The 21,543-nt window shown below is 56.0% G+C and overlaps 1 protein-coding gene across 3 annotated transcripts in view; it reads right to left on the reverse strand.

Moving 5' to 3' along the window:
- Nucleotides 1-922: 922 nt before the first annotated feature.
- The window catches only part of IRF5 (interferon regulatory factor 5), a gene marked incomplete at its 5' end in the record, with an annotated part of 40,120 nt that continues 19,499 nt past the window's right edge, over nt 923-21,543 (reverse strand). For all 3 annotated transcript variants that reach the window (XM_034763726.1, XM_034763717.1, XM_034763712.1), the window contains 8 exon segments: nt 923-1,708; nt 2,497-2,615; nt 2,864-3,253; nt 3,586-3,891; nt 4,877-4,907; nt 6,433-6,485; nt 10,245-10,434; nt 11,134-11,345. In XM_034763726.1, coding sequence (XP_034619617.1) covers nt 1,472-1,708; nt 2,497-2,615; nt 2,864-3,253; nt 3,586-3,891; nt 4,877-4,907; nt 6,433-6,485; nt 10,245-10,434; nt 11,134-11,307 — 1,500 coding nt within the window. In that variant the 3' untranslated portion in view covers nt 923-1,471.

Here is a 21,543-nt window from a genome sequence, read left to right on the forward strand (position 1 = left end):
GTACCAGGCACCCGGCTGTCTAGCTGCTGACACAGGAACGGACTGGCTAGCAGGACCGCGTCGTGCTCCGCTGCGGGTTTGGTACACAGGGCCGCGGACTTGGCACGACGCTCCACCTGAGGCAAGGTGAGGGCAGCGCCCGGACGCAGCCGGCACAAGGGGATTCTGCTGGAACACCTCCGAGCCTGCTGTGGGGGGAACCTCTGAGCCCAGCTTCCAAGCAGGGGCCTGGCTCAGAGGAAGCGCTGGTGCTTGGCACCTGTAAAACTGCCCAGGCCAGAGCCCCGGGGAAGGGAACGTGGACACAGCTGGGCCTGCTGGGGCTTTGTTATCCCCACTTGATGGAAGTCAGGCAGCCTGCGCCTCGGCCATGACTAACTCGGGGGGGAGCGGTTACTGCTGAAGCTACGACCCAGCGGTTACAAATGGTCAAGACGGGGCGAAGCTGCCAGGCAGCGGCTAAGTCGTTAAAGCTTCAGGCTCCCGGCTGGAACGAACAGGGGTTCGGCTCCCAGCTGGCCTGGCTCTGCTGTAGAGCGTGGCCCCAATGGAGCCGGGACCAGCAGGGGCCCTACCCCCAGTCATAGGGCTGGAGCCATAACCGGGGCGGTTTCCAACACACGCTGGTGTACGCTAACGGCCAGGCCTGCAAACGCGCCCCGGGCGGAGACTCTGTAGGTCAAATGCTGCCTGTGGGCCCAGCCCCACGCGGGCCCTTAGTGCTGTGATTGCTACGCACGTCAGAATACGATCTCGGGCCCTGGCTGCAGAAACGTTTCAGTGAGCGCAGAAGCTCGGGGCGGGGCAGTTCAGCTTGTGCTGAACGCTCACTGGGCCGGCTCCCTTCCTGTCCTCCTGATGGGGAGCGTGGGGGGAGCCCCACACACACACACACAAACACATGGGGCGTAGGCAAGTGGTTGCTTTTATTAACAGCTGAGCACTTCCCTTGCTGCGTCTCTGGGCCAGGCCAGTTCCTGGGGGCCGTGACGCCAGCTCCCGGATACTGTGACTCCTTCACGCCCGCAGGCTCGGCCGGGCCTGTCCTTTCAGCAGGCCCCAGCACCTGCTGCCCACCACCAGGCAGTTCTCGTAAGTGCCCAGGGCGGTGGGTCTAACAGTCTCTTTCCTCCATCGCAGGCCTTGCCTGTCCTGCAGTGCTCTGGCAAGGTGGGGCCTGGCCCGCAGCCTAGTGTATTCCCAGCAGGTGGTGGTGTGGGCCGGCCTCCATCCATCCCTGCAGGAAGGGCCCTCTCCCCCCTGCCCCTTTGGGGTCCACAGCTGGGAGGTTGGCGTGGAGCGGGCAGCTGAGCCGGGCAGCCTGCGCCGACAGATCCAGCGGAGCATCGCCCTGTAGAGGTCAGTTTGCCTCGTCTCCCCCTCCTCGGGGCTGGCATGCACGGCCAGGCTCCCCCGGGCGCCCGTCAGGAGGGAAGGGAAGTGGGTGAGTGTGCGCGACGTGCCCACGTCCTCACTGCTGCATGCTGCTGGCCTGCATCGCCCAGGGGCCCGGGCCCGGCTCCAGGTTCGAGGCCGGGTGGGCCTGCAGGCTCTGCTGGTTTTGCCAGAGCTGATGCAGCTCCTTGAACTGCTCCACCATCTTGTCTTTCAGGTCCGGATGGGAGATCTGGAGGCGGATGCTGTCTGCCGACCAGGAGAGCTCCCCAGAGAACATCTCCAGCAGGATCCGGGCGGCCACTGGCACGACCTGGGCGGCAGACAAAGAGCAGGCAGGAGCTAGCCCGCTCCCCTCTGCAGCCGGCTCACCCCTGCCCCTGCACAGCCTCAACCCCCCACATCCTGGGGCTGAGTCACCCAGCCCCTCTCTGGAGTCCCTGCTCCCAGCACGTTATCTTCTCTCCACCTGACCCCTGCCGGGTAACAGCCTACTCTTGCTGCTGCGTCTCCACCCCTCCCGGCAGGCCAGGGCTGCGATTAGGTCGTAACCTGCACGGGGCAGAGGCCTTGTTTAGCACTGTTCAAATATCTGAGCTTGTCCCAGGGAGGGGAGTGGCGGAGAGGCCGGCGGCACCAAGGGGCCGGCTGAATGAGGGAGCAGCGAGGAATCGGTGACCAAGTTTCCAGTCCAAGGACTGATCACACACCCGGCTCCCAGCCCGAGATGCTCTGGTGACCCCATGCTTGGGAAGGGAATCGCACCCACCCCTGGCCCTCACAATCCCCCTTTGCAAGCTGTAGACATCTACCCATCCCAACCACTCGGCCTTCCCTGGGCTGTTGCTGGGGGCCCAATGGGGTCTGCTGGCTCATGCAGTCCGGGGCTCGGGCAGTCTGACTCCCCGGCTTGGAAGGGCCACAGTTCCATGGCTGGCGTGTCCCGCTGCAGGCTGGGAAGGAGCAAGGGGGGAGATGGGCCCAGCGGGGAGAGGTTGGAGGGTCCTTAACAGAGCCAAGCCAGCAGACAGGACCCCAGCTAGCCCAGTCGTGAGCCCTAGGCCCTGCTCCCAGGGGCGAGAGCGGACGTGGAACCCTTACCTGGACGGTGATAAGTTTCTTCTCCTTCGGCTTCTGGTCCGGCCACTCCTCTCCGAAGCAGAGGAAGATTTCGAAGGGGGGCGGCGTGCTGGTCTGGCCCTTCTGGAACAAGATGAGCCCTAGGGAGCCCCACAACAGACATGGCATGAGGGGCAGGGCCCCCGTGGCATTTCCAATGCCCTTCCCTCCCCAGCATCTAGCGACACCCCCCCCAGCCGCGTGGGAGGAGACAGGGCCAGAAGAGAGGGGCCCTAGGGGACTGGCAGCCAGGGAAGCTGGGGGCAGAGAAGCCATGTGGGGAGGCCGGGGCTGGGGCCGGGGAGCCAGGATGTGGAGGGCAGGGCTGGCCCCCGGCCCCTCCGCTCACCGTTGAGGAAGTTCTCCAGGCTGAAGAGTTTGATCTTCCTCTCGCGCTCGATGGGGTTGGGGCCGGCCCGCTCGCCGGCGCAGGGCCCCGTCCAGAAGACCTTGCACTGACACAGCCGGACGGCGTAGATGTCTTGGCCCTGCAGCTCCAGGATGAGGCCCCGGTCCATGACGTCCAGCAGCTGGTGGGTGTAGAAGCGCTGCTTCTCATTGGGGATGTGCTCGGTGCTGGGGAAGCGCACCTGCTCCAGCGTCACGGGCCCGAAGAGCTCCACCTGCTCGTGCGTGGGCTCCAGGCTGCTGTGGAACAGCCGGCACCCGTGGGGGTTGCTGATGGTCAGGGAGCTGGCCTGCCGCCCGCGGTAGTGGAACTTGAGCTCCAGGTCGGTCACTGGCCGCGGGGAGAGCGAGACAAGCCCGTTAGCCGGGGGAATTGGGCGGGAGAGCGCCCGGGGGGCCCTGATAGTCCTGTGCTACCGTCACGCCGCTACCTCCCCCCGCGCTTTCCCCCCGGCCCCGCTCCTGTCGCGAGCCGCACACCGGCATAGCCACGGCGCTAGGCGCTGTCCGGACCTAACAGCATGCAGCCCCCGCCCCGGAGAGCTCGCAGGCCCGGTGCCCATGCACCAGACTAGAAGGGGCAGTGCCAGGAGACTAGAAGGGGCAGCGAGGGCGCGCTAGACGCCGACGGGGAGGGCAGCCCCAGGCTGAGCGGGATCTTACGTGGCAGCATGTGCGGGCTGATGAGCAGGTCTGGGATGAACTGTTCCATGGGCTGCAGAGACACGTCCCCGGGGGGCAGGTTCTGCAGGCTGCCCGGCCCCTCCAGCGGCATGCTCCCAGCCGGGCTCTGGGCGGGCAGCTCCCCTGCTGCGAAGGCGCCAGCGGCCGGAGGCGCCGACACGTCCGGGTGGAGGAGTTCCCGGGCGCCCAGCGGGGGGAAGGCGCCATTCCCGCAGGGGTTGGGATACGGGACTTCCTGCTTCGTCCACACGTAGGAGGGGAGCGGCTCCACGCCCTGGCTGGGATCTGAAAGCCACCAAAACACACTGGCTCAGGATCTGCCCGTCAGCCCAAGCCAGCCGCGGGCAGGGCCCTGGCATCACCAGCCGCGCCCGGCTCCAGCCAACGATGCCCAACACCCAGGGCTCCCTCGGCACACGGCCCCTGCTCTCCGGCAACCCTGGTGCAAGATCCCTCCCCCTCACGGAGAGCAAAGGGGAAAACAACTGACCCTTCCAGCTGGGAGCTGGGTCCTTTAGTGCCCCACACGGGATCGAGGGTAAAAGAGGGGCAGCCCCCAGCCTGGAGTGGGGTCTCGCTGTGTGAGCTGAGCCCCCGGGGCACTTTGGAAGCTGGAACCCACTGCTTAGGGGACAAACCCAGCCCGTGACTGGGGGGGGAAGAGGGGGAAAACCCCATGTCTCTCCCCACAGCTTTCAGGCCCCCTCTGCCCCACCTTGCCCCGATCGGCTGGAGGTGGCTTGGGCACAGAGCAGGAGGAGCCCATGGGGCTGAGCCGGCAGCCCCTTCTCCTCCCCTGTGGGAGGTCCAGGTGGGGCAGGGGCGGAGGGGGCAGACGCAGGAGGGAGGACGGTGTGGGGAGAGGGAGGTGCTCAGAGCCCCATGGAATACACGAGGGTGCTTAAATGGTAAGACTCTGCACCAAGCTTAGCTGGCCCTGGGCGGCTGGGCTGCAGTGACCCCGCCAATGGGCCGGGGCGAGGCCAAGAGACGCCCTGGCTAGCGTCCCGACCCACCAGCAGGATGAGATCACCCCGCTCCGCTGCTCCCCCTGGGGCCTGTCACAATCCCCGGCCTCAGGCCACGCCGGCACCTGGCAGCCCCACTGGCCTGTCGCAGGGTACCTGAGGGATGGAGGGATTTAACCGGGCAGCAGAGGGGCCTTGTCCCCAGGGCTCAGTAGATCGGGGAGCAGACTAGCCCTGCAAATCCTGCTAACCCCATCCCCACATTGCCTGGCGCCCCGGACTGGCCCCCACCCCGCACTCACCCGCTATCGTCAGCGTCGTCATTTTCTGCAGCTGCGAGAGAGACAGGAGGCGCTCGGTTACTGGGGGAGGGACAGACCAGGGCGGCCAACTTTCTAATCGCACAAAAGCTAACAACCTTGCCCCGCCCCTTCTCCGAGACCTCACCCCACCCCTGCCCCCGCTCACTCCATCCCCCCTCCCTCCGTCGCTCGCCCTCCCCCACCCTCACTCACTCTCACCAGGCTCTGGGGTGGGGCCAGAAATGAGGGGTTCAGGGTGTGCGAGAGAGCTCCGGGCTGCGGCAGGGGGTTGCACTGTGAAGGGTGAATGCTCCGGCTGGGGGTGCAGGCTCTGGGGTGCAACCAGGGATGAGGGGTTTGGGGTGCGGGACGGGGCTCAGGGCTGGGGTAGGGGGGCAGGGTGCAGGAGTGGGTGCAGGCTCTGGGAGGGGGCTCAGGGCTGCGATCGGGGTGCAGGTTCTAGGAGGGAGTTTGGGTGCGGGAGGGGGGGCAGGGCTGGGGTGCAGGAGGGGGTGCAGGCTCCAGGAGGGGGCTCAGGGATGGGGGTTGAGGTGCAGGAGTGGATGCAGGCTCTGGGAGGGGGCTCAGGGCTGGGGTCGGGGTGCAGGTTCTAGGAGGTAGTTTGGGTGCGGGAGGGGGGTCAGGGCTGGGGTTCAGGAGGGGGGTGCAGGCTCCAGAGGAGGCTCAGGGCTGGGGCAGGGGGTTGAGGTGCAGGAGGGGGTGCAGGTTCTAGGAGGGAGTTTGGGTGTGGGAGGGGGCTCACGGCTGGGGGTTGAGGTGCAGGAGGAGGTTGGGGTGCAGGAGGGGGTGCGGGCTCCGGGAGGGGGCTCAGGGCTGGGGCAGGGGATTGGGGTGCAGGAGGAGGTATGGGGTGAGGGCTCCAGCCAGGGGGCACTGACCTCAGGCGGCTCCTGGAAGCGGCTGGCATGTCCGGCTCCTTGGCAAAAGTGCGGACAGGTGGCTTTGCGCGCAGCCCACTCCTGCAGGTGCCGCCCCCTCAGCTCCCATTGGCTGTGGTTCCTGGCCAATGGGAGCTGCAAAGCCGGCACTCCTGTTGGAGGCAGCACGCGGAGTCTCCCTGGCCGCCCCTGCGCCTAGGAGCCGGACGTGGCAGCCGCTTCTGGGAGCCACGCGAAGCCAGGGCAGGCAAGGAGCCTGCCTTAGCCCTGCAGCACCGCTGACTGGACTTTTAACAGCCCAATCAGCAGTGCGGACGGAGCTGCCAGGGCCCCTTTTCGACCGAGCGTTCCACTTGAAAACCGGACTCCTGGCAACACGAGGGCAGTCAGCCCATGCAGCCGAAGGGATTCCTGCACCACAGGGGCGCGGCAGCCTGCCCAGGGACTAGCAGACCCAGCGCTGTTCAGCAGGTGGGGCGAGCTCAGCTTTCTGCCCTGGGTTTTCGGGGGACACTCAACGGAAAGCTCTGGCAGCCTGCGAAGTGTGTACTGGCTAGTAGCCCGCCTGGCCCTATTGCACCAGGGGCACAGTGCTCACAGGCCCTGTCTGGCACCCACACCCACGCGCAGGCCGGCTCCGCCAACCCCCTCACTCACCTCCTCCTCCTCCTCACCCGGGCAACAGCTGTGATCGTCCCCGGCCAGCGAGTCTGCAATGGAGACGGGGGGGAAGGGAGGGGGATTAGCAAGTCACACATGGGGGTCACATGGCCCATTGGCTGGGGGAGTCACGGGGCCCGTTTGCTGGGGCGGTGTCATGGGGCCTGTTAGTTAGGGGTGAGGCTGGGGTCACAGGGCCTGCTAGCCGGGAGGGGCGATGGGGCCTGTTTTCTGGGTGCAGTGTGGGTGTCTGGGGTGCGTCAAGGGACCTGTTAGCTGGGTTGTGGAGACTGGGTCACAGGGGCTGTTAGCTGCGTGGGGTGAGGGTGTGGGGGGGTCAGAGGGCTGTTTTTTGGAGGGGGCTGGGGTGTCATGGGGCCTGTTTGCTGGGTGGGATAAGGGTGTGAGGGGGTCGCAGGGCCTGTTAGCTGGGTTGCAGAGGGTGGGTCAGAGGGCCTGTTTGCAGGGTGGGTTTGCTGGGTGGACAGTCACAGGGGCTGTTAGCTGCCTCGTGTGAGGGTGTGGGGGTAGGGTTGCCAACTTTCTAGTCACACAAAATTGAACACCCTAGTCCCGCCCCTTCGTGGAGGCCCTGCCCCTTCCCTGAGGCCCCACCCCCCACTCACTACATTCCCCCTCCCTCGGTGGCTCGCTCTCCCCCACCCTCACTCACTTTCACTGGGCTGAGGCAGGGAGTTGGGGTGCAGGAGGGGGTGAAGGCTCCGGCTGGGGGGGTGCAGGCTCTGGGGTGGGGCTGGGGATGAGGGGTTTGGGGTGCAGGAGGGGGCTCCAGGTTTGGGGAGGCTCAGGGCAGGGGCTCGGGGCGTGGGCTTACCGGTCAGCGGCGCTAAGGCAGGCTCCCTGCCTGTCCCGGCTCTGCGCTGCGCCCCGGAAGCGGTCAGCAGGTCCGGGCCCTAGATGCGGGGGCCATGAGGCTCCATGCGCTGCTCTCGTCCGCAGGCACCGGCCAATGAGAGTGCGGAGCCGGTGCTCGGGGCGGGGGCAGTGCATGGACACCCGTGGCCCACCCGCCTAGGAGCCAGACCTGCGGCCACTTCCGGGGCGCAGCGCAGAGCTGGGACAGGCAGGGAGCCTGCCTTAGCTCTGCAACGCCGCCAACTGGACTTTTAATGGCCCAGTCGGCGGTGCTGACTGGAGCCGCCAGCGTCCCTTTTCGACTGGGCGTTCCCGTCGCAAATCAGACACCTGGGCACTCTGGGGGGGGAGGGGTGTCATGCGGGCTGTTAGCTGGATTGCCGGGGATGGGTCACGAGGCCTGTTTGCAGGGTGAGTTTTCTGGATGGGGTGTCATGGGGTTTGGTAGCTGGGTGAGGTGAGAGTGGGGGAGTCACAGGGCCTGTTAGCTGGGTTGCAGGGGCGGTCACGGGGTCTGGTGTTTGGAGGGGGCTGGAGGTATCGTGGGGCCTGTTTGCAAGGTGTTTGTTGGGTGGGGGCACAGGCAGCCCCCCCCCAAGCGCTGAGGGGCTCGCCAGGCGGCCCCTGCCCAGCCTCTGCAGCTCTGAGGTGGGGCCGCCGAAGATGGGAAATAGACCATAGAAGCCTGGGTGGGGGTTGGGGGGTTATCCTCCCTGCCCCCCGCCCCGAAAAAAGGACCCAACCCTCATTTCTCCCAGGAGCCTCCTTTCCAGGCACCCTGCTTGTCCCCCAGTCCCCCTCCTCCCCCGGCCCAGTCCCCCTTACCAGAAGAACATAAGAGCGGCCATACTGGGTTGGACAAAAGGTCCATCTAGCCCAGTATCCTGTCTTCCAACAGGGGCCAATGCCAGGTGCCCCAGAGGGAATGAACAGAACAGGGAATCATCAAGTGATCCATCCACTGTCACCCATTCCCAACTTCTGGCAAACAGAGGCTAGGGACACCATCCCTGCCCATCCTGGCTAATAGTCATTGATGGACCGATCCTCCATGAATTTAGCTAGTTCTTTTTTTGAACCCTGTTATAGTCTTGGCCTTCATAGTATCCTCTGGCAAAGAGTTCCACAGGTGGACTGTGCATTGTGTGAAAAAATACTTCTTTTTTTTGGTTTTAAACCTGCTGCCTATTAAGTTTATTTGGTGGCCCCTATTTCTTGTATTATGAGTAGTAATAAACAACACTTCCTTCTTTACTTTCTCCACACCAGTCATGATTTTATAGACCTCAATCGTATCTACCCTTAGTCAATAGACCTCAATCGTATCTACCCTTAGTCATCCCTGTTCCAAGCTGAAAAGTCCCAGTCTTATTAATCTCTCCTCATACAGCAGCCGTTCCAGACCCCTAATCATTTTTGTTGCCCTTTTCTGAACCTTTTCCAATTCCAATATATCTTTTTTGAGATGGGGCGACCACATCTGTACGCAGTATTCAAGGTGTGGGCGTACCACGGATTTATATAGAGGCAATATGATATTTTCTGTCTTATTATTTATCCCTTTCTTAATGATTCCCAACATTGTGTTCGCTGTTCTGACGGCTGCACATTGAGTGGATGTTTTCAGAGAACTCTCCACGACTCCAAGATCTCTTTCTGGAGAGGTAACAGCAAATTTAGACCCCCTCACTTTATATGTATAGTTGGGATTATGTTTTCCGATGTGCATTACTTTGCATTTACCAACATTGAATTTCATCTGCCATTTTGTTGCCCAGTCACCCAGTTTTGAGAGATCCTTTTGTAGCTCTTCGCAGTCTGTCTGGGACTTAACAATCTTGAGTAGTTTTCTATCATCTGCAAATTTTGCCACCTCACTGTTTACCCCTTTTTCCAGATCATTTATGAATACATTGAATAGGACTGAGCCCAGTACAGACCCCTGGGGGACAACACTATTTACCTCCCTCCATTCTGAAAACTGACCATTTATTCCTCCCCTTTGTTTCCTGCACTCTACCCCGATATAACACAGGTTCGCATACAAGGCGGTAAAGCTCTGACATGCTGCTCTGAGCAGCGTGTTAAGGGTGCCGGGCCAGGCCGGGGTTGAGGGGTTCAATAAGGGGCAGAAGGTCTTGGGGGCGGTCAGGGGCTCTCCCCCCCCGAGGGCCTGGGGGGCAGGAGCTGTGGGAGGGCACTTTTGGGGGCCCCGCAGTCCCAGAGTGGCCCGGGGGATTAACAGGGGGCCAGGAGCAGCCCGCTCTGCTTCCCTCGCTCCGGCCGCAGCCGTGTCGCTCGGGGGAAGGGACCCCCCCCCCCCCCCCCCGCAGTCACTGGCAGCGGGGGAAGTGGAGCAGCCCGGCCCCAGCCCACTCCACTCCGCCAGCTCCCAGCCGCGGCGCTCCGCTTCCTGCTGCAGGTGAGTGCGGAGGGCGTGCTTTCTCCAACCTCCCCGCACTCACTGGCGGCGGGAAGCGGAGCGCCGCGGCTGGGAGCTGGCGGAATGGAGTGGACTGGGGCCGGGCTGCTCCGTTTCCAGCCGCTGCCAGTGAGTGCCTGTCAGGGGGCCAGGGGAGGGGTGGATAGGGGTCGGAGCAGTGAGGGAGCAGGGGGGTTGGGTGGGGGGGGTCCTGGGGGTGATTAGGGAGGGGGGTCTCTGGTGGGGGGGTACCGGGAAAAAGGAAGCGGGGGGGGGGGAGCAAGTTTTATATAATGCGGTCTCACCTATAACGCGGTGAGATATTTTGTCTCCCGAGGACCGCGTTATATCGGGGTAGAGGTGTAACTAGTTACCAATCCATGAGAGAACCTTCTCCCTTATCCCATGGCAGCTCACTTTGCTCAAGAGTGGTGCAGGACCTTGACCCAGGCTTTCTGACCGTCTAAGCACACTCTATGCACTAGATCCCCCTTGCCCGGGCTGCTGGTACCTCCGTTGGGCTGGTGGCCCTCGTACACCTCGTAGATCTTGTAGGGCTGCATGGGCGTGTCCTTGGTGCCGTCGTAGATCAGCTTGAACTCGCGGCTCTTGTTGAGGGCGCAGCGCAGGTTGGCTTTCCACTTGGCTGGGTCCGGCTCATCTACCCCTTCGTTGTACTTGCCGGTCTCCTTGGCCCAGGCCTGGGAGGTTGGGATGCAGGGGGTGGTCACAGACATAGGTCAAGCCCCAGCCCCAGTGCTAGGAGCCCGGGAAATCCAAGCTTTCGCCTGTCCGCTGATGAAAGATTCACTCCTGAACTGCTCTGTGGCTAAGCGGTGACAAGGGGCAGCTGGGGGGTGGCCCAGGGAGAAGGCAGCTCGGAGACGCTCTCCCGACAGAACATGTAATTCACTGGCAGGCCAACACCAGGGCCAGAGCCACCTTCTGCAGTGACACCGGCTGGCATAAAATGCCACGGGCTTCCGGGCCTGTCCGACAGCAGCACATCACCCTTCCGCCGCTGCGTCTGCAGGGCAGTTCAAAGAGGGGTGCGGACATCATGCGTCCTGCTGCGAGGCGGGTATGATCGGCCCTGTTTCATGGGTGGGGGGAGGGCGGGGGAACTGAGGCCTTTTCAAACACCTCAAGAGATGGCTAACTGAGCGGCCTGGCGGCTAGTCCCACGCAGCTAGCAGGGTGCATTCTGGGACACCGTCCCGTGAGCCTCCCCGCAAGGGGGCAGAGGGACCCATGGTCTGCTCCAGTGTGTCCCAGTTGGGATCACGTCACATTGTGCGCGTGATCCAGCCAACCCCGTTCCTTACATGTCAGCTGGGTGCCATGTGCCCCGAGGGGTACCCCACCCCAGCCTGGCGTCCTACGGGCCCCTGGGCGCTCACCTTGAACACGGTGTTCTCGTCGTCCTGCGTGGGGACGTGCCGGGTGGCATGGCGCCAGGGGATGCAGAAGAGCTTCCGCTCGGGGTTCACCCACTGCAGGCCTGGGTACTGGTTGCTGTTCACTTGGGCAATGAGCCAGGGCTTCAGGCGGATGCGACGAGGATGCGCGTTCATGGCGACTCACGGGGCTACGCCGGCCACCACCCTGTGCACTGAGAGAGAGGAAGAGGCTGTTACGGGGCCAGGGATGCAGGGGAGAGGGCACAGCTAAGGGGAAAGGAATGAGGGACGGGGAAGGGCAGGGATAATAGTAGGGGGGGAAGGCAGAGTCCACCCTTCCCCGTTTTTCACAGACTCACAGATCTGTCAGGCTGCGAGGGACCTCGAGAGATCACCAAATCCAGCCCCCTGCGCTGAGGTGGGACCAGGTATACCTGGACCATCCCTGACGGGGGTTTGTCCAACCTGTTATTTTTTCTTTATTCAATTCAATTTTATTAAATCGCCTGTGACTAAGGCGAAGATTTTGTCCCGGTTATTATTTGTAAAAATCACAGACAGGTCACGGGCAATAAACAAAAATTCACGGAAGCCGTGACCTGTCCCTGATTTTTACTGAAAATATCAGTGACAAAATGGGGATCTGTGGGTGCCCACACCACCTGCAGCAGGTCAGCTGCATGGCGACTAGGAGCTCCGGGGGTCCCCATTGCAGATTGTGGGTCAGCGCTCCAGGGTCCCGCATCGCCCATGGCTGGGAGCTCGGGGGTTCCCCCACCACCCGTGACGGTGGGAGTTGCGGGGTACCCACACCACCCGCAGCAGCAGGAGTTGCGGGATTCCCCCACCACCGCAGCAGCAGGAGTTGCGGGGTACCCCCACCGCCCACAGTGGCGGAAGTTGCGGGGTTCCCCCACCGCCCGCAGCAGCAGGAGTTGCGGGGTACCCCCACCGCCTGCGGCAAGCTTGGAGCTCTGGGGGCCGCCAGAGGCGATGGGAGTACCCTGAAGCTCCCCACCACCGCAGGCTGAAGTCACGGAGGTCACTGGAAGTCATGGATTCCATGACTTTTGCAACTTCCATGACTAAATTGTGACTAAGCCTTATCTATGACACATCTGCTGCGAATACAAAAGACAAACCTACAAATCTAAAGTCACCACAACATCTATATCCGTGTTTCTCAACCTTTTCGATACCATAGACGGGCTTGCTGCCTTCCTAAACTGTGTCAGGGGATCTCAGGGACCGGCACCGGTCCACGAACCGGTCGGTGAGAAACACTGATGTATATGATCCATTAAAAGTCAGTCAGAGCCTAATAAAAACTCTCTTCTTCAGCGCAATACTAAAAGGACAAACATTGCCACCGTTTTGATTACTACCAGGGACTGAGAAGAAACTAAAAACATTATCTTTGGAGATGGTGATCAAAGCTCGTTTCCTATACAAGAGGTAAAATCCCGCGTGCTCTCAGAAGCGGGAAAATTCGACAATCCAAAAGAGAGCGAGCTAGATTCTCCAGCACTCCAGATTTACATGGGCAAAACCGAAAATGGGAAGGAACGTTTCGACAGCTTGAAGGACAGCGGTTTCCATGGTTTGGCATCTTAGCCGAGTCTGTGCCTTAAGCAACGGGGGTTTGAGAACTCATTCAAATATAGTTCAAAGACATGGGCCATCTTCAAAGGAGAAAACCAAAAGGCAAACTTGGAATCATGAATCATAGCCAGATGTTCTTCTGGGGGATGGGCTGTCATGCTCTGTCCGAGTAGCTGATTATATCAATTAAAAGATATCGACAACAAAGTGAGTAGCAGAAAAACCCAACAGAGTGTTATGCCAGGTTGTTCCTCCATCTCCTGGAGGCAAAGAAGGGGCAGTTTATAATCTGGAAGAGGACAGATTTTAAAGCAAAATATAAGAAAATCAATGCACGCTGCTCTACTACTTACAGAAAGAACACCCAACTTGGCATGTAAAAACGAGGCAGGTGTAGACTTTGGGAGAAATAAAAGTCTGTTAAAAATATTTTTTTGAAGAATCTCTAAGACCAAAATTTGTCCCCTTAACCAAATTTCAACCCCATAGACCATAAAATAAATAAATAAATAAAATCTGCAATATTATTTTCGCATTAAAAATTCTTAGTGCCGGGGGCAACTCTGTTCCCACCATATGAGTGTGTAAAAAAGAGCAGAGCTAAGGGCCTTTTGGTTTAAGCCTTTATGATAAGGGGACCAGTGGTCCGAATGATAAAACTTTATCCCTAACTCAGGCTAGGTCTACACTACGGGGGGGGGTGTCGACCTAAGATACGCAACTTCAGCTACGTGAATAGCGTAGCTGAAGTTGCGTATTTTAGGTCGACTTACCTGGCTGTGAGGACGGCGGCGAGTCGACCGCTGCCGCGCCACCGTTGACTCCGCTTCCGCCTCTTGCCGCGGTGGATTTCCAGAGTCGACGGCAGAGCGATCAGGGATTGATTTTATCGCGTCTTCACTAGACGCGATAAGTCGATCCCCAATAGATCGATTGCTACCCGCCGATCCGGCGGGTAGTGAAGACGTGCCCTAAGTAAAAGCAGAGACTTGTTCCACAGGGTGGCTTCCACTCAATTTGCAGGGGGGTTTGTCCCCAAAATCATGATCTTGATCTTATAATTAAGTTACAATGAGAGTTACCATGAGAGGGAAAACAAGATAATAACTGGAGGAGTTCGTGATCAAACAACCCCGTTATCAGCATATAATGACACTGGGACAGGTCGACTCTTAATTTGTGGCGGAGAGAAATTACCTTCCGTTAAAACATCCACCACTTTATTAATATGTAAATTAAAAAGAAGAGGAGCTAGAAGGCATCCTGGGCGTACTCCCCTAGAAACAGAATGTTGAATTTAGTTCTGCCCTGGGCTAGGGCCTCCAAACGAGTCAAAAGTCTCAGATTGTTACCCATCCTTCTTAACATCAGCCAAAGTTTGCCTTGATCAATAGAACCAAATGCCATCTTTAGATCTATGAAAGCAACATACACTTTAGTACCCTTAACCTCCATAGATTTATAAATCATATAGGATAAAATAAAGCAATTATCAATTGGGGCTCTACCAGCCCTAACACTGGACTGCTCTGCCTGTAAGAAATTAGCCGCGAAAGCCCATATTTCAAGTTGAGATATTAAACATCTAGAGTAAATTTTCCCTGCCACATATAACCAGCTAATAACTCTATATGAAGCAGGATTCTTCCTAGCCCTATTTCAAAAATAGGAACTATAAGACTGGATATCCAGACAGAACCCATCCAATATGGTTAATGATGGTCAATCATTTAGCCAAGACTGGGGAGAACCAATTAAGATTCTTCTGAAAAACTTCCCTCAGGAGAAAATCTTCCCCTGAAGCTCTTGTCCATTGTTGGGCTAAACTAAATGACTGCAATTCACTGTCCATTTCGGAAGGCCGGAGAGGTAAATCCAAGAGAGGGTTCCCCATTGCACCAGCTATGGCAGAAGTAGATGAATCACTAAGGCCCGGGCTTCATCATGAATATGGGGCTCCGCAGCTGGAGTGTATCTACCAGCGCTAAAGCTGCCATCTTCCAAAATGTAGAAGAATTTTTAGGTTTCGCTTCTGCTTCAAAATCCTTCCACAAGGATCTAAGATATTCTTGGGAGGCATGTCATATAATAAACTTTTATATCTTCTTCTGGCCTCTACTACATCCTGAAATAAATTAGGAGAGGGATTTCATCTTACCCTCCTAGCTACACGCACGAGAACAGACTTTTCCTTCACCGTCCGCATCCAACCAAGTGCGCAATCTCTGGAAGCATTTAGAATAGCTAAAACCAAAGTCAACTTGTTTAGAGACAAATGGTTGTACGGACTTCACCAGCAGCTCATATTAGTCACAAATTTGAGAGGAATTCTCAGACTTAATAACTATGTCTCTGAGAGCTCTAACACGCGAGTCCTCCAATCTCCTCAATGATTGGGCATGAATGGCCGGGGTCCATTTTAGTCTTTTACAACCGCTTTGGTCCACAGGGGTAATTAAAGCCGCCTCTTCACTCATCAGAAATACAACTCTCCCTAGAAAGAGCACATCAGTCGTAACTAGAGAGCAAGGCTGGTGGGTCACTAGCCTGTCTCTAAAAGCCTCCAGTGACGGGGATTCCACGACCTCCCTTGGACGCCTGTTCCAGAGCTGAACTACCCTGAGAGTTAGAAAGTTTTGCCTAATATCGAACCTAAGGCTGCCCTGCTGCAGATTACGTCCTTACTGCTTGTCCTACCGTCAGCGGACATGGAGAACATCTGATCCCCGTGCTCTTTATAACAGCCCAGAACAGATGTGAAGACTGTTCTCAGGCTTCTTGTCTCAAGACTAAACAGACCCCGTGTTTTAACCTCTCCTCACAGGTCAGGCTTTCTAAACCTTTGATCGTTTTTGTTGCTCTCCTCTGAACTGTTTTTAACCAGCATGGCATGGGGCGACACACCAACCACGCGTCTCCTGTAGACCTGCCGCCCACGGGCTGGGAGAGGAACCCAGCCTGGCCTGCCACTCCCACGCCCTCAGGCAGCTTGTCAAGAACCCTGACACAGGAACGGCATCCCGTCCCCTGGGGAGGAGAGCGACAGATACCCACCTAGCCCAGGGCCTGGGGAGAGCTCTTAACTCCAGTCCAGTATGATCTTAGACACCCCACACGATGGGGAGCCCCTTCCCCCGTCTGGCACAGCTCCCTGGTGGGTGCTGACCGCACCCCCGCACAGCCCTTGGTCCCTGCGGGGTTCTTCACAGGCTACTCCATGTGTATTTTAATCACTCACCCGAAGTCCAGGCCCCGGCTCTGCGCACACAGCTGTGACCTCCCTTGCATGTCATACCTTGCAGTTCTCTTTCTCTCACCCACACCCACACCCACCCACCCTCCTCCTCCTCTGCCCCTCCCATGGCACCAGTTTGAATCCAGCCTGGGTTGGAGGAACCAGACGGTGATTGGGGGCAAATGTGAAATTAACCGGGGGGAGGGGGCAGGTTGTGACCACTGGGCCTACAAATCTACCCTAATTGCGACGTTCGCTCTACACCGCGAGCGTAGAGTCATCGTGTAAAACAACCGCCGTGGATGGGAACAGGCGCAAGAAATCCAGACAGAGAAACTGGATTAGTCTATACCCATGTCGCTGTCATCCCAGGAGTGTGGATACGATGCTGGTTAAAAACAGAAGATGTGGATCTGGAAATTGGCCATCCAAAGTTGGTCTGTCGGGTATTGGGCCTAATTAGTGGACAGAATAATGCGGGGGCGGGCTGTTCCACCCACCACTCCCTTCTGGGGTCCTTAAAGAGAGAGACTATGGGGAAAAAGGACAGACAGAAGGACAGACAGACAAGCGTCACCATCCTGGCAGCCACACCCCCACCCCAGCTCCTGGGACCCCAGACCTTCTTAGAGCCAATCCTAACGGATGTCCTGACCAGGCCGGGCCAGAGAGAGGAACCCAGATGACACAGCCGCCCTACCAGCTCCAGCTGCAGCCCATCCACCGCCTGGGATGAAACAGGACCAGACATGTAACAGCAGACACAATGGCTCCAGCTAGGGTGAGCAGATAGCAGGTCTGACAAATCAGGATGGGGATGAGGGTAACAGACGCCTCTATAAGACAAAGCCCCAAATATCAGGGATGTCTGGACACCCGAGCACCAGCCCATCTCAATGGATAGAACTTCTCTTCTCCCCCAAAGAGCAGTTACCACCATCTTTGGTACCACCTAAGGGCAGGTCAAACTCCCCCCAGCTAAAGGGAAAGGGGACACGGGAGGCTGTGAAAACGAAAGCCTCACTTAAGAAGTTACATTTCACAGGCTCAAACTAGTTTTCTCCCTTTTCCATACCTTTAGCGAAGGCTAACGGGATGTGGGATGTTGCGTTTGCCACGGTACGAGGCAGTCATAGGTCTCTGCCCACCAAACTCGGGACCTTTTTGATGCTGGACAGTGACTGGGTTACGTTAACTTCTTTGGCCCGTTTGTTCCCTTGAACTCAAGCAAGCCCAGGTTTCTTTTTGGTCCCTCTCTAACCTGAGAGGAGGGTCCATGTTAGGATATAGATATCCGGGCCTGTCTGTAAAGGCCGATACTTGAAGAACGTAGGTGTGTTTTTATCACGTAGCTAGTTATAAAGGTATAAAAGAAAGAATTAAAATCACTGTCTGCCGGTGTCAGGGCCTTTTTTCAACGTGACAGTCTGAGGTCTCTGGCTAAGCAGCAGGGGCGGCCATTAGCTCGGAAGTGAACGGTCACATCCTCCCACCCCAAACCAGTCCCATGGAAATCAGGCAATGTGGGGCTGTTAGGAAGGTGATCCGATCGATCACCTCCAGAGAAAGGGAAGAGCCTAAAAGATTGAAAGAAAACTTCGTTTAATAGCATCCTGTCTGGAAAGAATTTACTTATTAATAGCTGGGGTGTAAAATTCTTATTTTTGTATTGTTTTATTACTGTAGTCTTTACTTCCCTATTGTTGTCTGTATAATCTCCGTCTGGTTTGGGGATTGTTTCTGTCTGCTGTATAATTAATTTAGTTGGGTGTAAACCAATTAAGGTGGTGGGATATAATTGGTTAAATAATCATGTTGCAATATGTTAGGATTGGTTAGTTAAATGTCAGTAAAATAATTGGTTAAGATATAGCAAAGCAGAACTCAAGGTTTATTATATATAGTCTGCAGTCAATCAGAAAGTAATGGGGGAATGGGAACAGGGAATGGGGGTGGGGGAATGGGAATCATGTTTCTCTAAGGGGGGGAATGGGAACAGGGACACAGGCAAGGCTCTGTGGTGTCGGAGCTGGAAGGGGGACACTGAGGAAGGAAACTGGAATCATGCTTGCTGGAAGTTCACCCCAATAAACATCGAATTGTTTGCACCTTTGGACTTCGGGTATTGTTGCTCTCTGTTCATGCGAGAAGGACCAGGGAAGTGAGAGGGTGAAGGAATAAGCCCCCTAACAGTCCATCCAAACAGTGTCCAGCTTCACTTCCTGTCTCAAACTGTTCTCCAGCATTGCTGTGCACTGTGAAGCAGTTGCCACATTCCACCCCAGAATTGGCTGCTTTTCAATGGTGGGTGTGCAATTCCTGATGTATTGGACAAGACTCTGCCATCTGTCCTCCCGTTGAATAGTACCTTACTCATCAACTAGCCGCAGGAAGGTCTGTGGGCAGCACGCGGCGTAAGGCACCCATCAGCAAGCGTCAGAGTGGCAGAATGTAGGCTATTATTATTTTATTCCCAAGACAAACATTTGATTTCCCAAGAATCGAGGTTGCTCAAGCACGTTTCCTCTGGACGCAACCACTGCAAATCCAGCGAAACCACTGCTGAGTCGGCGCTCACATCCACCCGCAGCCCAGCTCACGTGCCTGGCCGAACACACCCATGGATCCTTCCCCCACCAGCAAACTCCCCCTCAAGTCAAACCACTCCCCGGTGCACATCTCCTCTCCCAGCGAGATCAAGGCATGTGTTCCACAGACATACATGCGCCAGTCATGTCAATCGTGTGTTTTTTTTTGCAAGTGAAGGAGGGGGATGGGCCCCACTGACAAGCACTGTTTTTATGGACATAGTTAGGGCCCTACCAAATTCGCGGCCATGACAAACGCGTCACGGATCGTGAAATCTGGCTTCCCCCCGTGAAATCTGGTCTTGTGTGCTTTTACCCTATACTGTACAGATTTCACAGGGGAGATCAGTGTTTCTCAAATTGCGGGTCCTGACCCAAAAGGGAGTTGCAGTGGGGTGTCAAGGTTATTGTAGGCATGTTATAGTATTGTCACCTTTACATCTGCGCTGCCTTCAGAGCTGGGCAGCTGGAGAGCAGCGGCTGTCGGCCAGGAGCCCAACCAAAGGATAAAAATCCATTTAAAACACTGGATTTTTTTAAATGTATATAATTTTTTTTTAAATTACATAAATTACATTTGAAATTGATGATCTATGTTAAGGCCTAAATGTATTATAATCTATCATCATTTAAATTAAATACAAAATAATAATATGAAGCAGTACGTGTTTGCTGCCAAGTTTTAAAGAAAGTCAGACCACTAAACTGGTGGAAGTTGCTGGTGAAGCACCTGGAACCCGAGTTTGCTGAAATTCTAAACTACCTTTTGGAAGCAGCAGCCCCTTCTGCAGGTACAGAGAGAACAGTTTCTTCAGATCAGCTTATTCAGATAGGTCAGTTCAATGACTACTAGTTCCTTCAAAGTTGAGACCAATTGGGAGTTGCAAAAGCAGGAAAGCTTGTTTTCCTCTCCCAAACTGTGAATAAAAACTAGGTGTGAGAGGATGAGCTTTACTAGTTCTAAATCCTTGAAGGATTTGGTGACTAGAAACAATTCATTCATAAGAACATAAGCACGCCCGTACGGGGTCAGACCAAAGGTCCATTCAGCCCAGTATCCTGTTTACTGACAGTGGCCAATGCCAGGTGCCCCAGAGGGAGTGGACCTAACAAGCAATGAGCAAGTGATCTCTCTCCTGCCATCCATCTCCACCCTCTGACAAACAGAGGCTAGGGTCACCATTCCTTACCCATCCTGGCAAATAGCCATTAATGGACTTAACCTTCATGAATTTATCTAGTTCTCTTTTAAACCCTGTTATAGTCCTAGCCTTCACAATCTCCTCAGGCAAGGAGTTCCACAGGTTGACTGTGTGCTGTGTGAAGAACATTCAGTTCACTAACTGCAGATACTTCCTTTCTTTTATAAATCAGTTAATTTTAAATGCAAAACATGTTTTGATAAACTTTTTGATCAACTGTTTTTTCTCAGGTATCCAGCAATTTTAAGGTAGTTTAAGGGGGAAAAAAGAAACTGTGTTTTTGTGCATTTTTAATTGAATCTGAATTCTCATCCAACTTAAAACTTAATCATTTATTGTATAAGAAATGCTTCATTTTCTAATTGAATACAAATGTAAAAATTAAGAATCTGAATAAATGTATCTCAAGCTGCATAATTACTTAAATAAAAGAAGTGTCTAGCTATAGCGTATCCTTCTGGTTATCAAAAAGAAGCCCCAAATTTAACACAACGGCTGCAGATGTGTTTTAATGGTTACCGACCAATGAGAACTGACCTGTCTTTAGGAAAATAAAAAGTGCAAATGCAAAACATGATTAAAATTGATTATTTAACTCCAGGTTTCCTCTTTGTAACAGGGCAGGTTGATTTAAATCAGCAAATGTAGTTCTTGTCCTGGTTTCTGCAAGGAAGGTGCTCTCAAAACAGCTGACTACCCAGAGGAAAACTGACACTGACTACCCAGAGCGCTGTCAGTTACCAGATGCAGCTTTCCACATGGAAATGTCCCGGTTAGACTGATGTTGTCCCTGTAATACTGGGCATTTGTCACTGTGCTGGGCGCTAGGGTCGGTCTGGACTTCATGGCGACAGCAGGGACGAGAACGACAACCGAGCTGTTGTGAAAACACGACAGGCCCGTCACGAGAGCGACAGTGAGCGACAGACACAGAGGAATAGGGTGCACAGTTCTGATCCTGTGCGCTGAGTGCAGCAGTGCTGATCCGCACACACACTCTGGGGGCCATTACAGCAGACAGAGTCCTGAGCAGGAGGAGGAAAGGGGCTGTGACGTGAAATTTGCTATGGCCTGGATCCTCAAAGGCTGAAGCCAATAGGAGTTAGGCACCGAAATACCTTTCAAGATCTGATCTAAGTTTGCCAGGGTAGTAATTGTCATAGTGCAGTATGAGAAGTTCCTGATGGACGGAGGGGGCAGGTAGATCTAGTGGGGAGGGTGCTGGGAGACCTAGATGCAATTCCTGGCTCTGCCAAAGACTCCCTGTGTGACTTGGGCAAGTCACTTAGTCTCTCTGTGCCTCAGTTTCCCATGGAGATAATATCGCTGCCCTGCACATGAGCAGTTCCACTGACTTCACTAAGTTTCCTCATATGCTTAAAGTTAAACACTCGCCTTTAAGTTCCCTGCTGAACCAGGCTCAGACACGACCTCGGGTTCCTTTCTTAGAACTTTGTGCCTCTCTTCTCCTTTAAGACACCCTCGCTTGCCCCGCTCTGCTTGATTAGAACCTGCTGCAGCTTCCGCTCAGCCCCAGTGGCCAGAAAACAACTGGCTGAGCTCGTCCTTCCTGGGACGCAGGAGCAGTGCTGCAGGTAAGAAGAAAATGGGGAAACCCTCGAACGCACCAGGTGCTGTACAAAGCCAGAACGAGACAACAGTCTAGGAGAGTTCTCTCGGTCCCGTTCTCGGGAGAGCTAAGAACGCAGGAGCAATTTAGAAACTTAAAAAACCCAAACTGTTACGTGCCATTCACCACACACGCACACACCAGTGGCGGATT

Source organism: Trachemys scripta, chromosome 1, assembly GCF_013100865.1.
Source record: "Trachemys scripta elegans isolate TJP31775 chromosome 1, CAS_Tse_1.0, whole genome shotgun sequence".
In the NCBI taxonomy this organism is placed as follows: Eukaryota; Metazoa; Chordata; order Testudines; family Emydidae; genus Trachemys; species Trachemys scripta.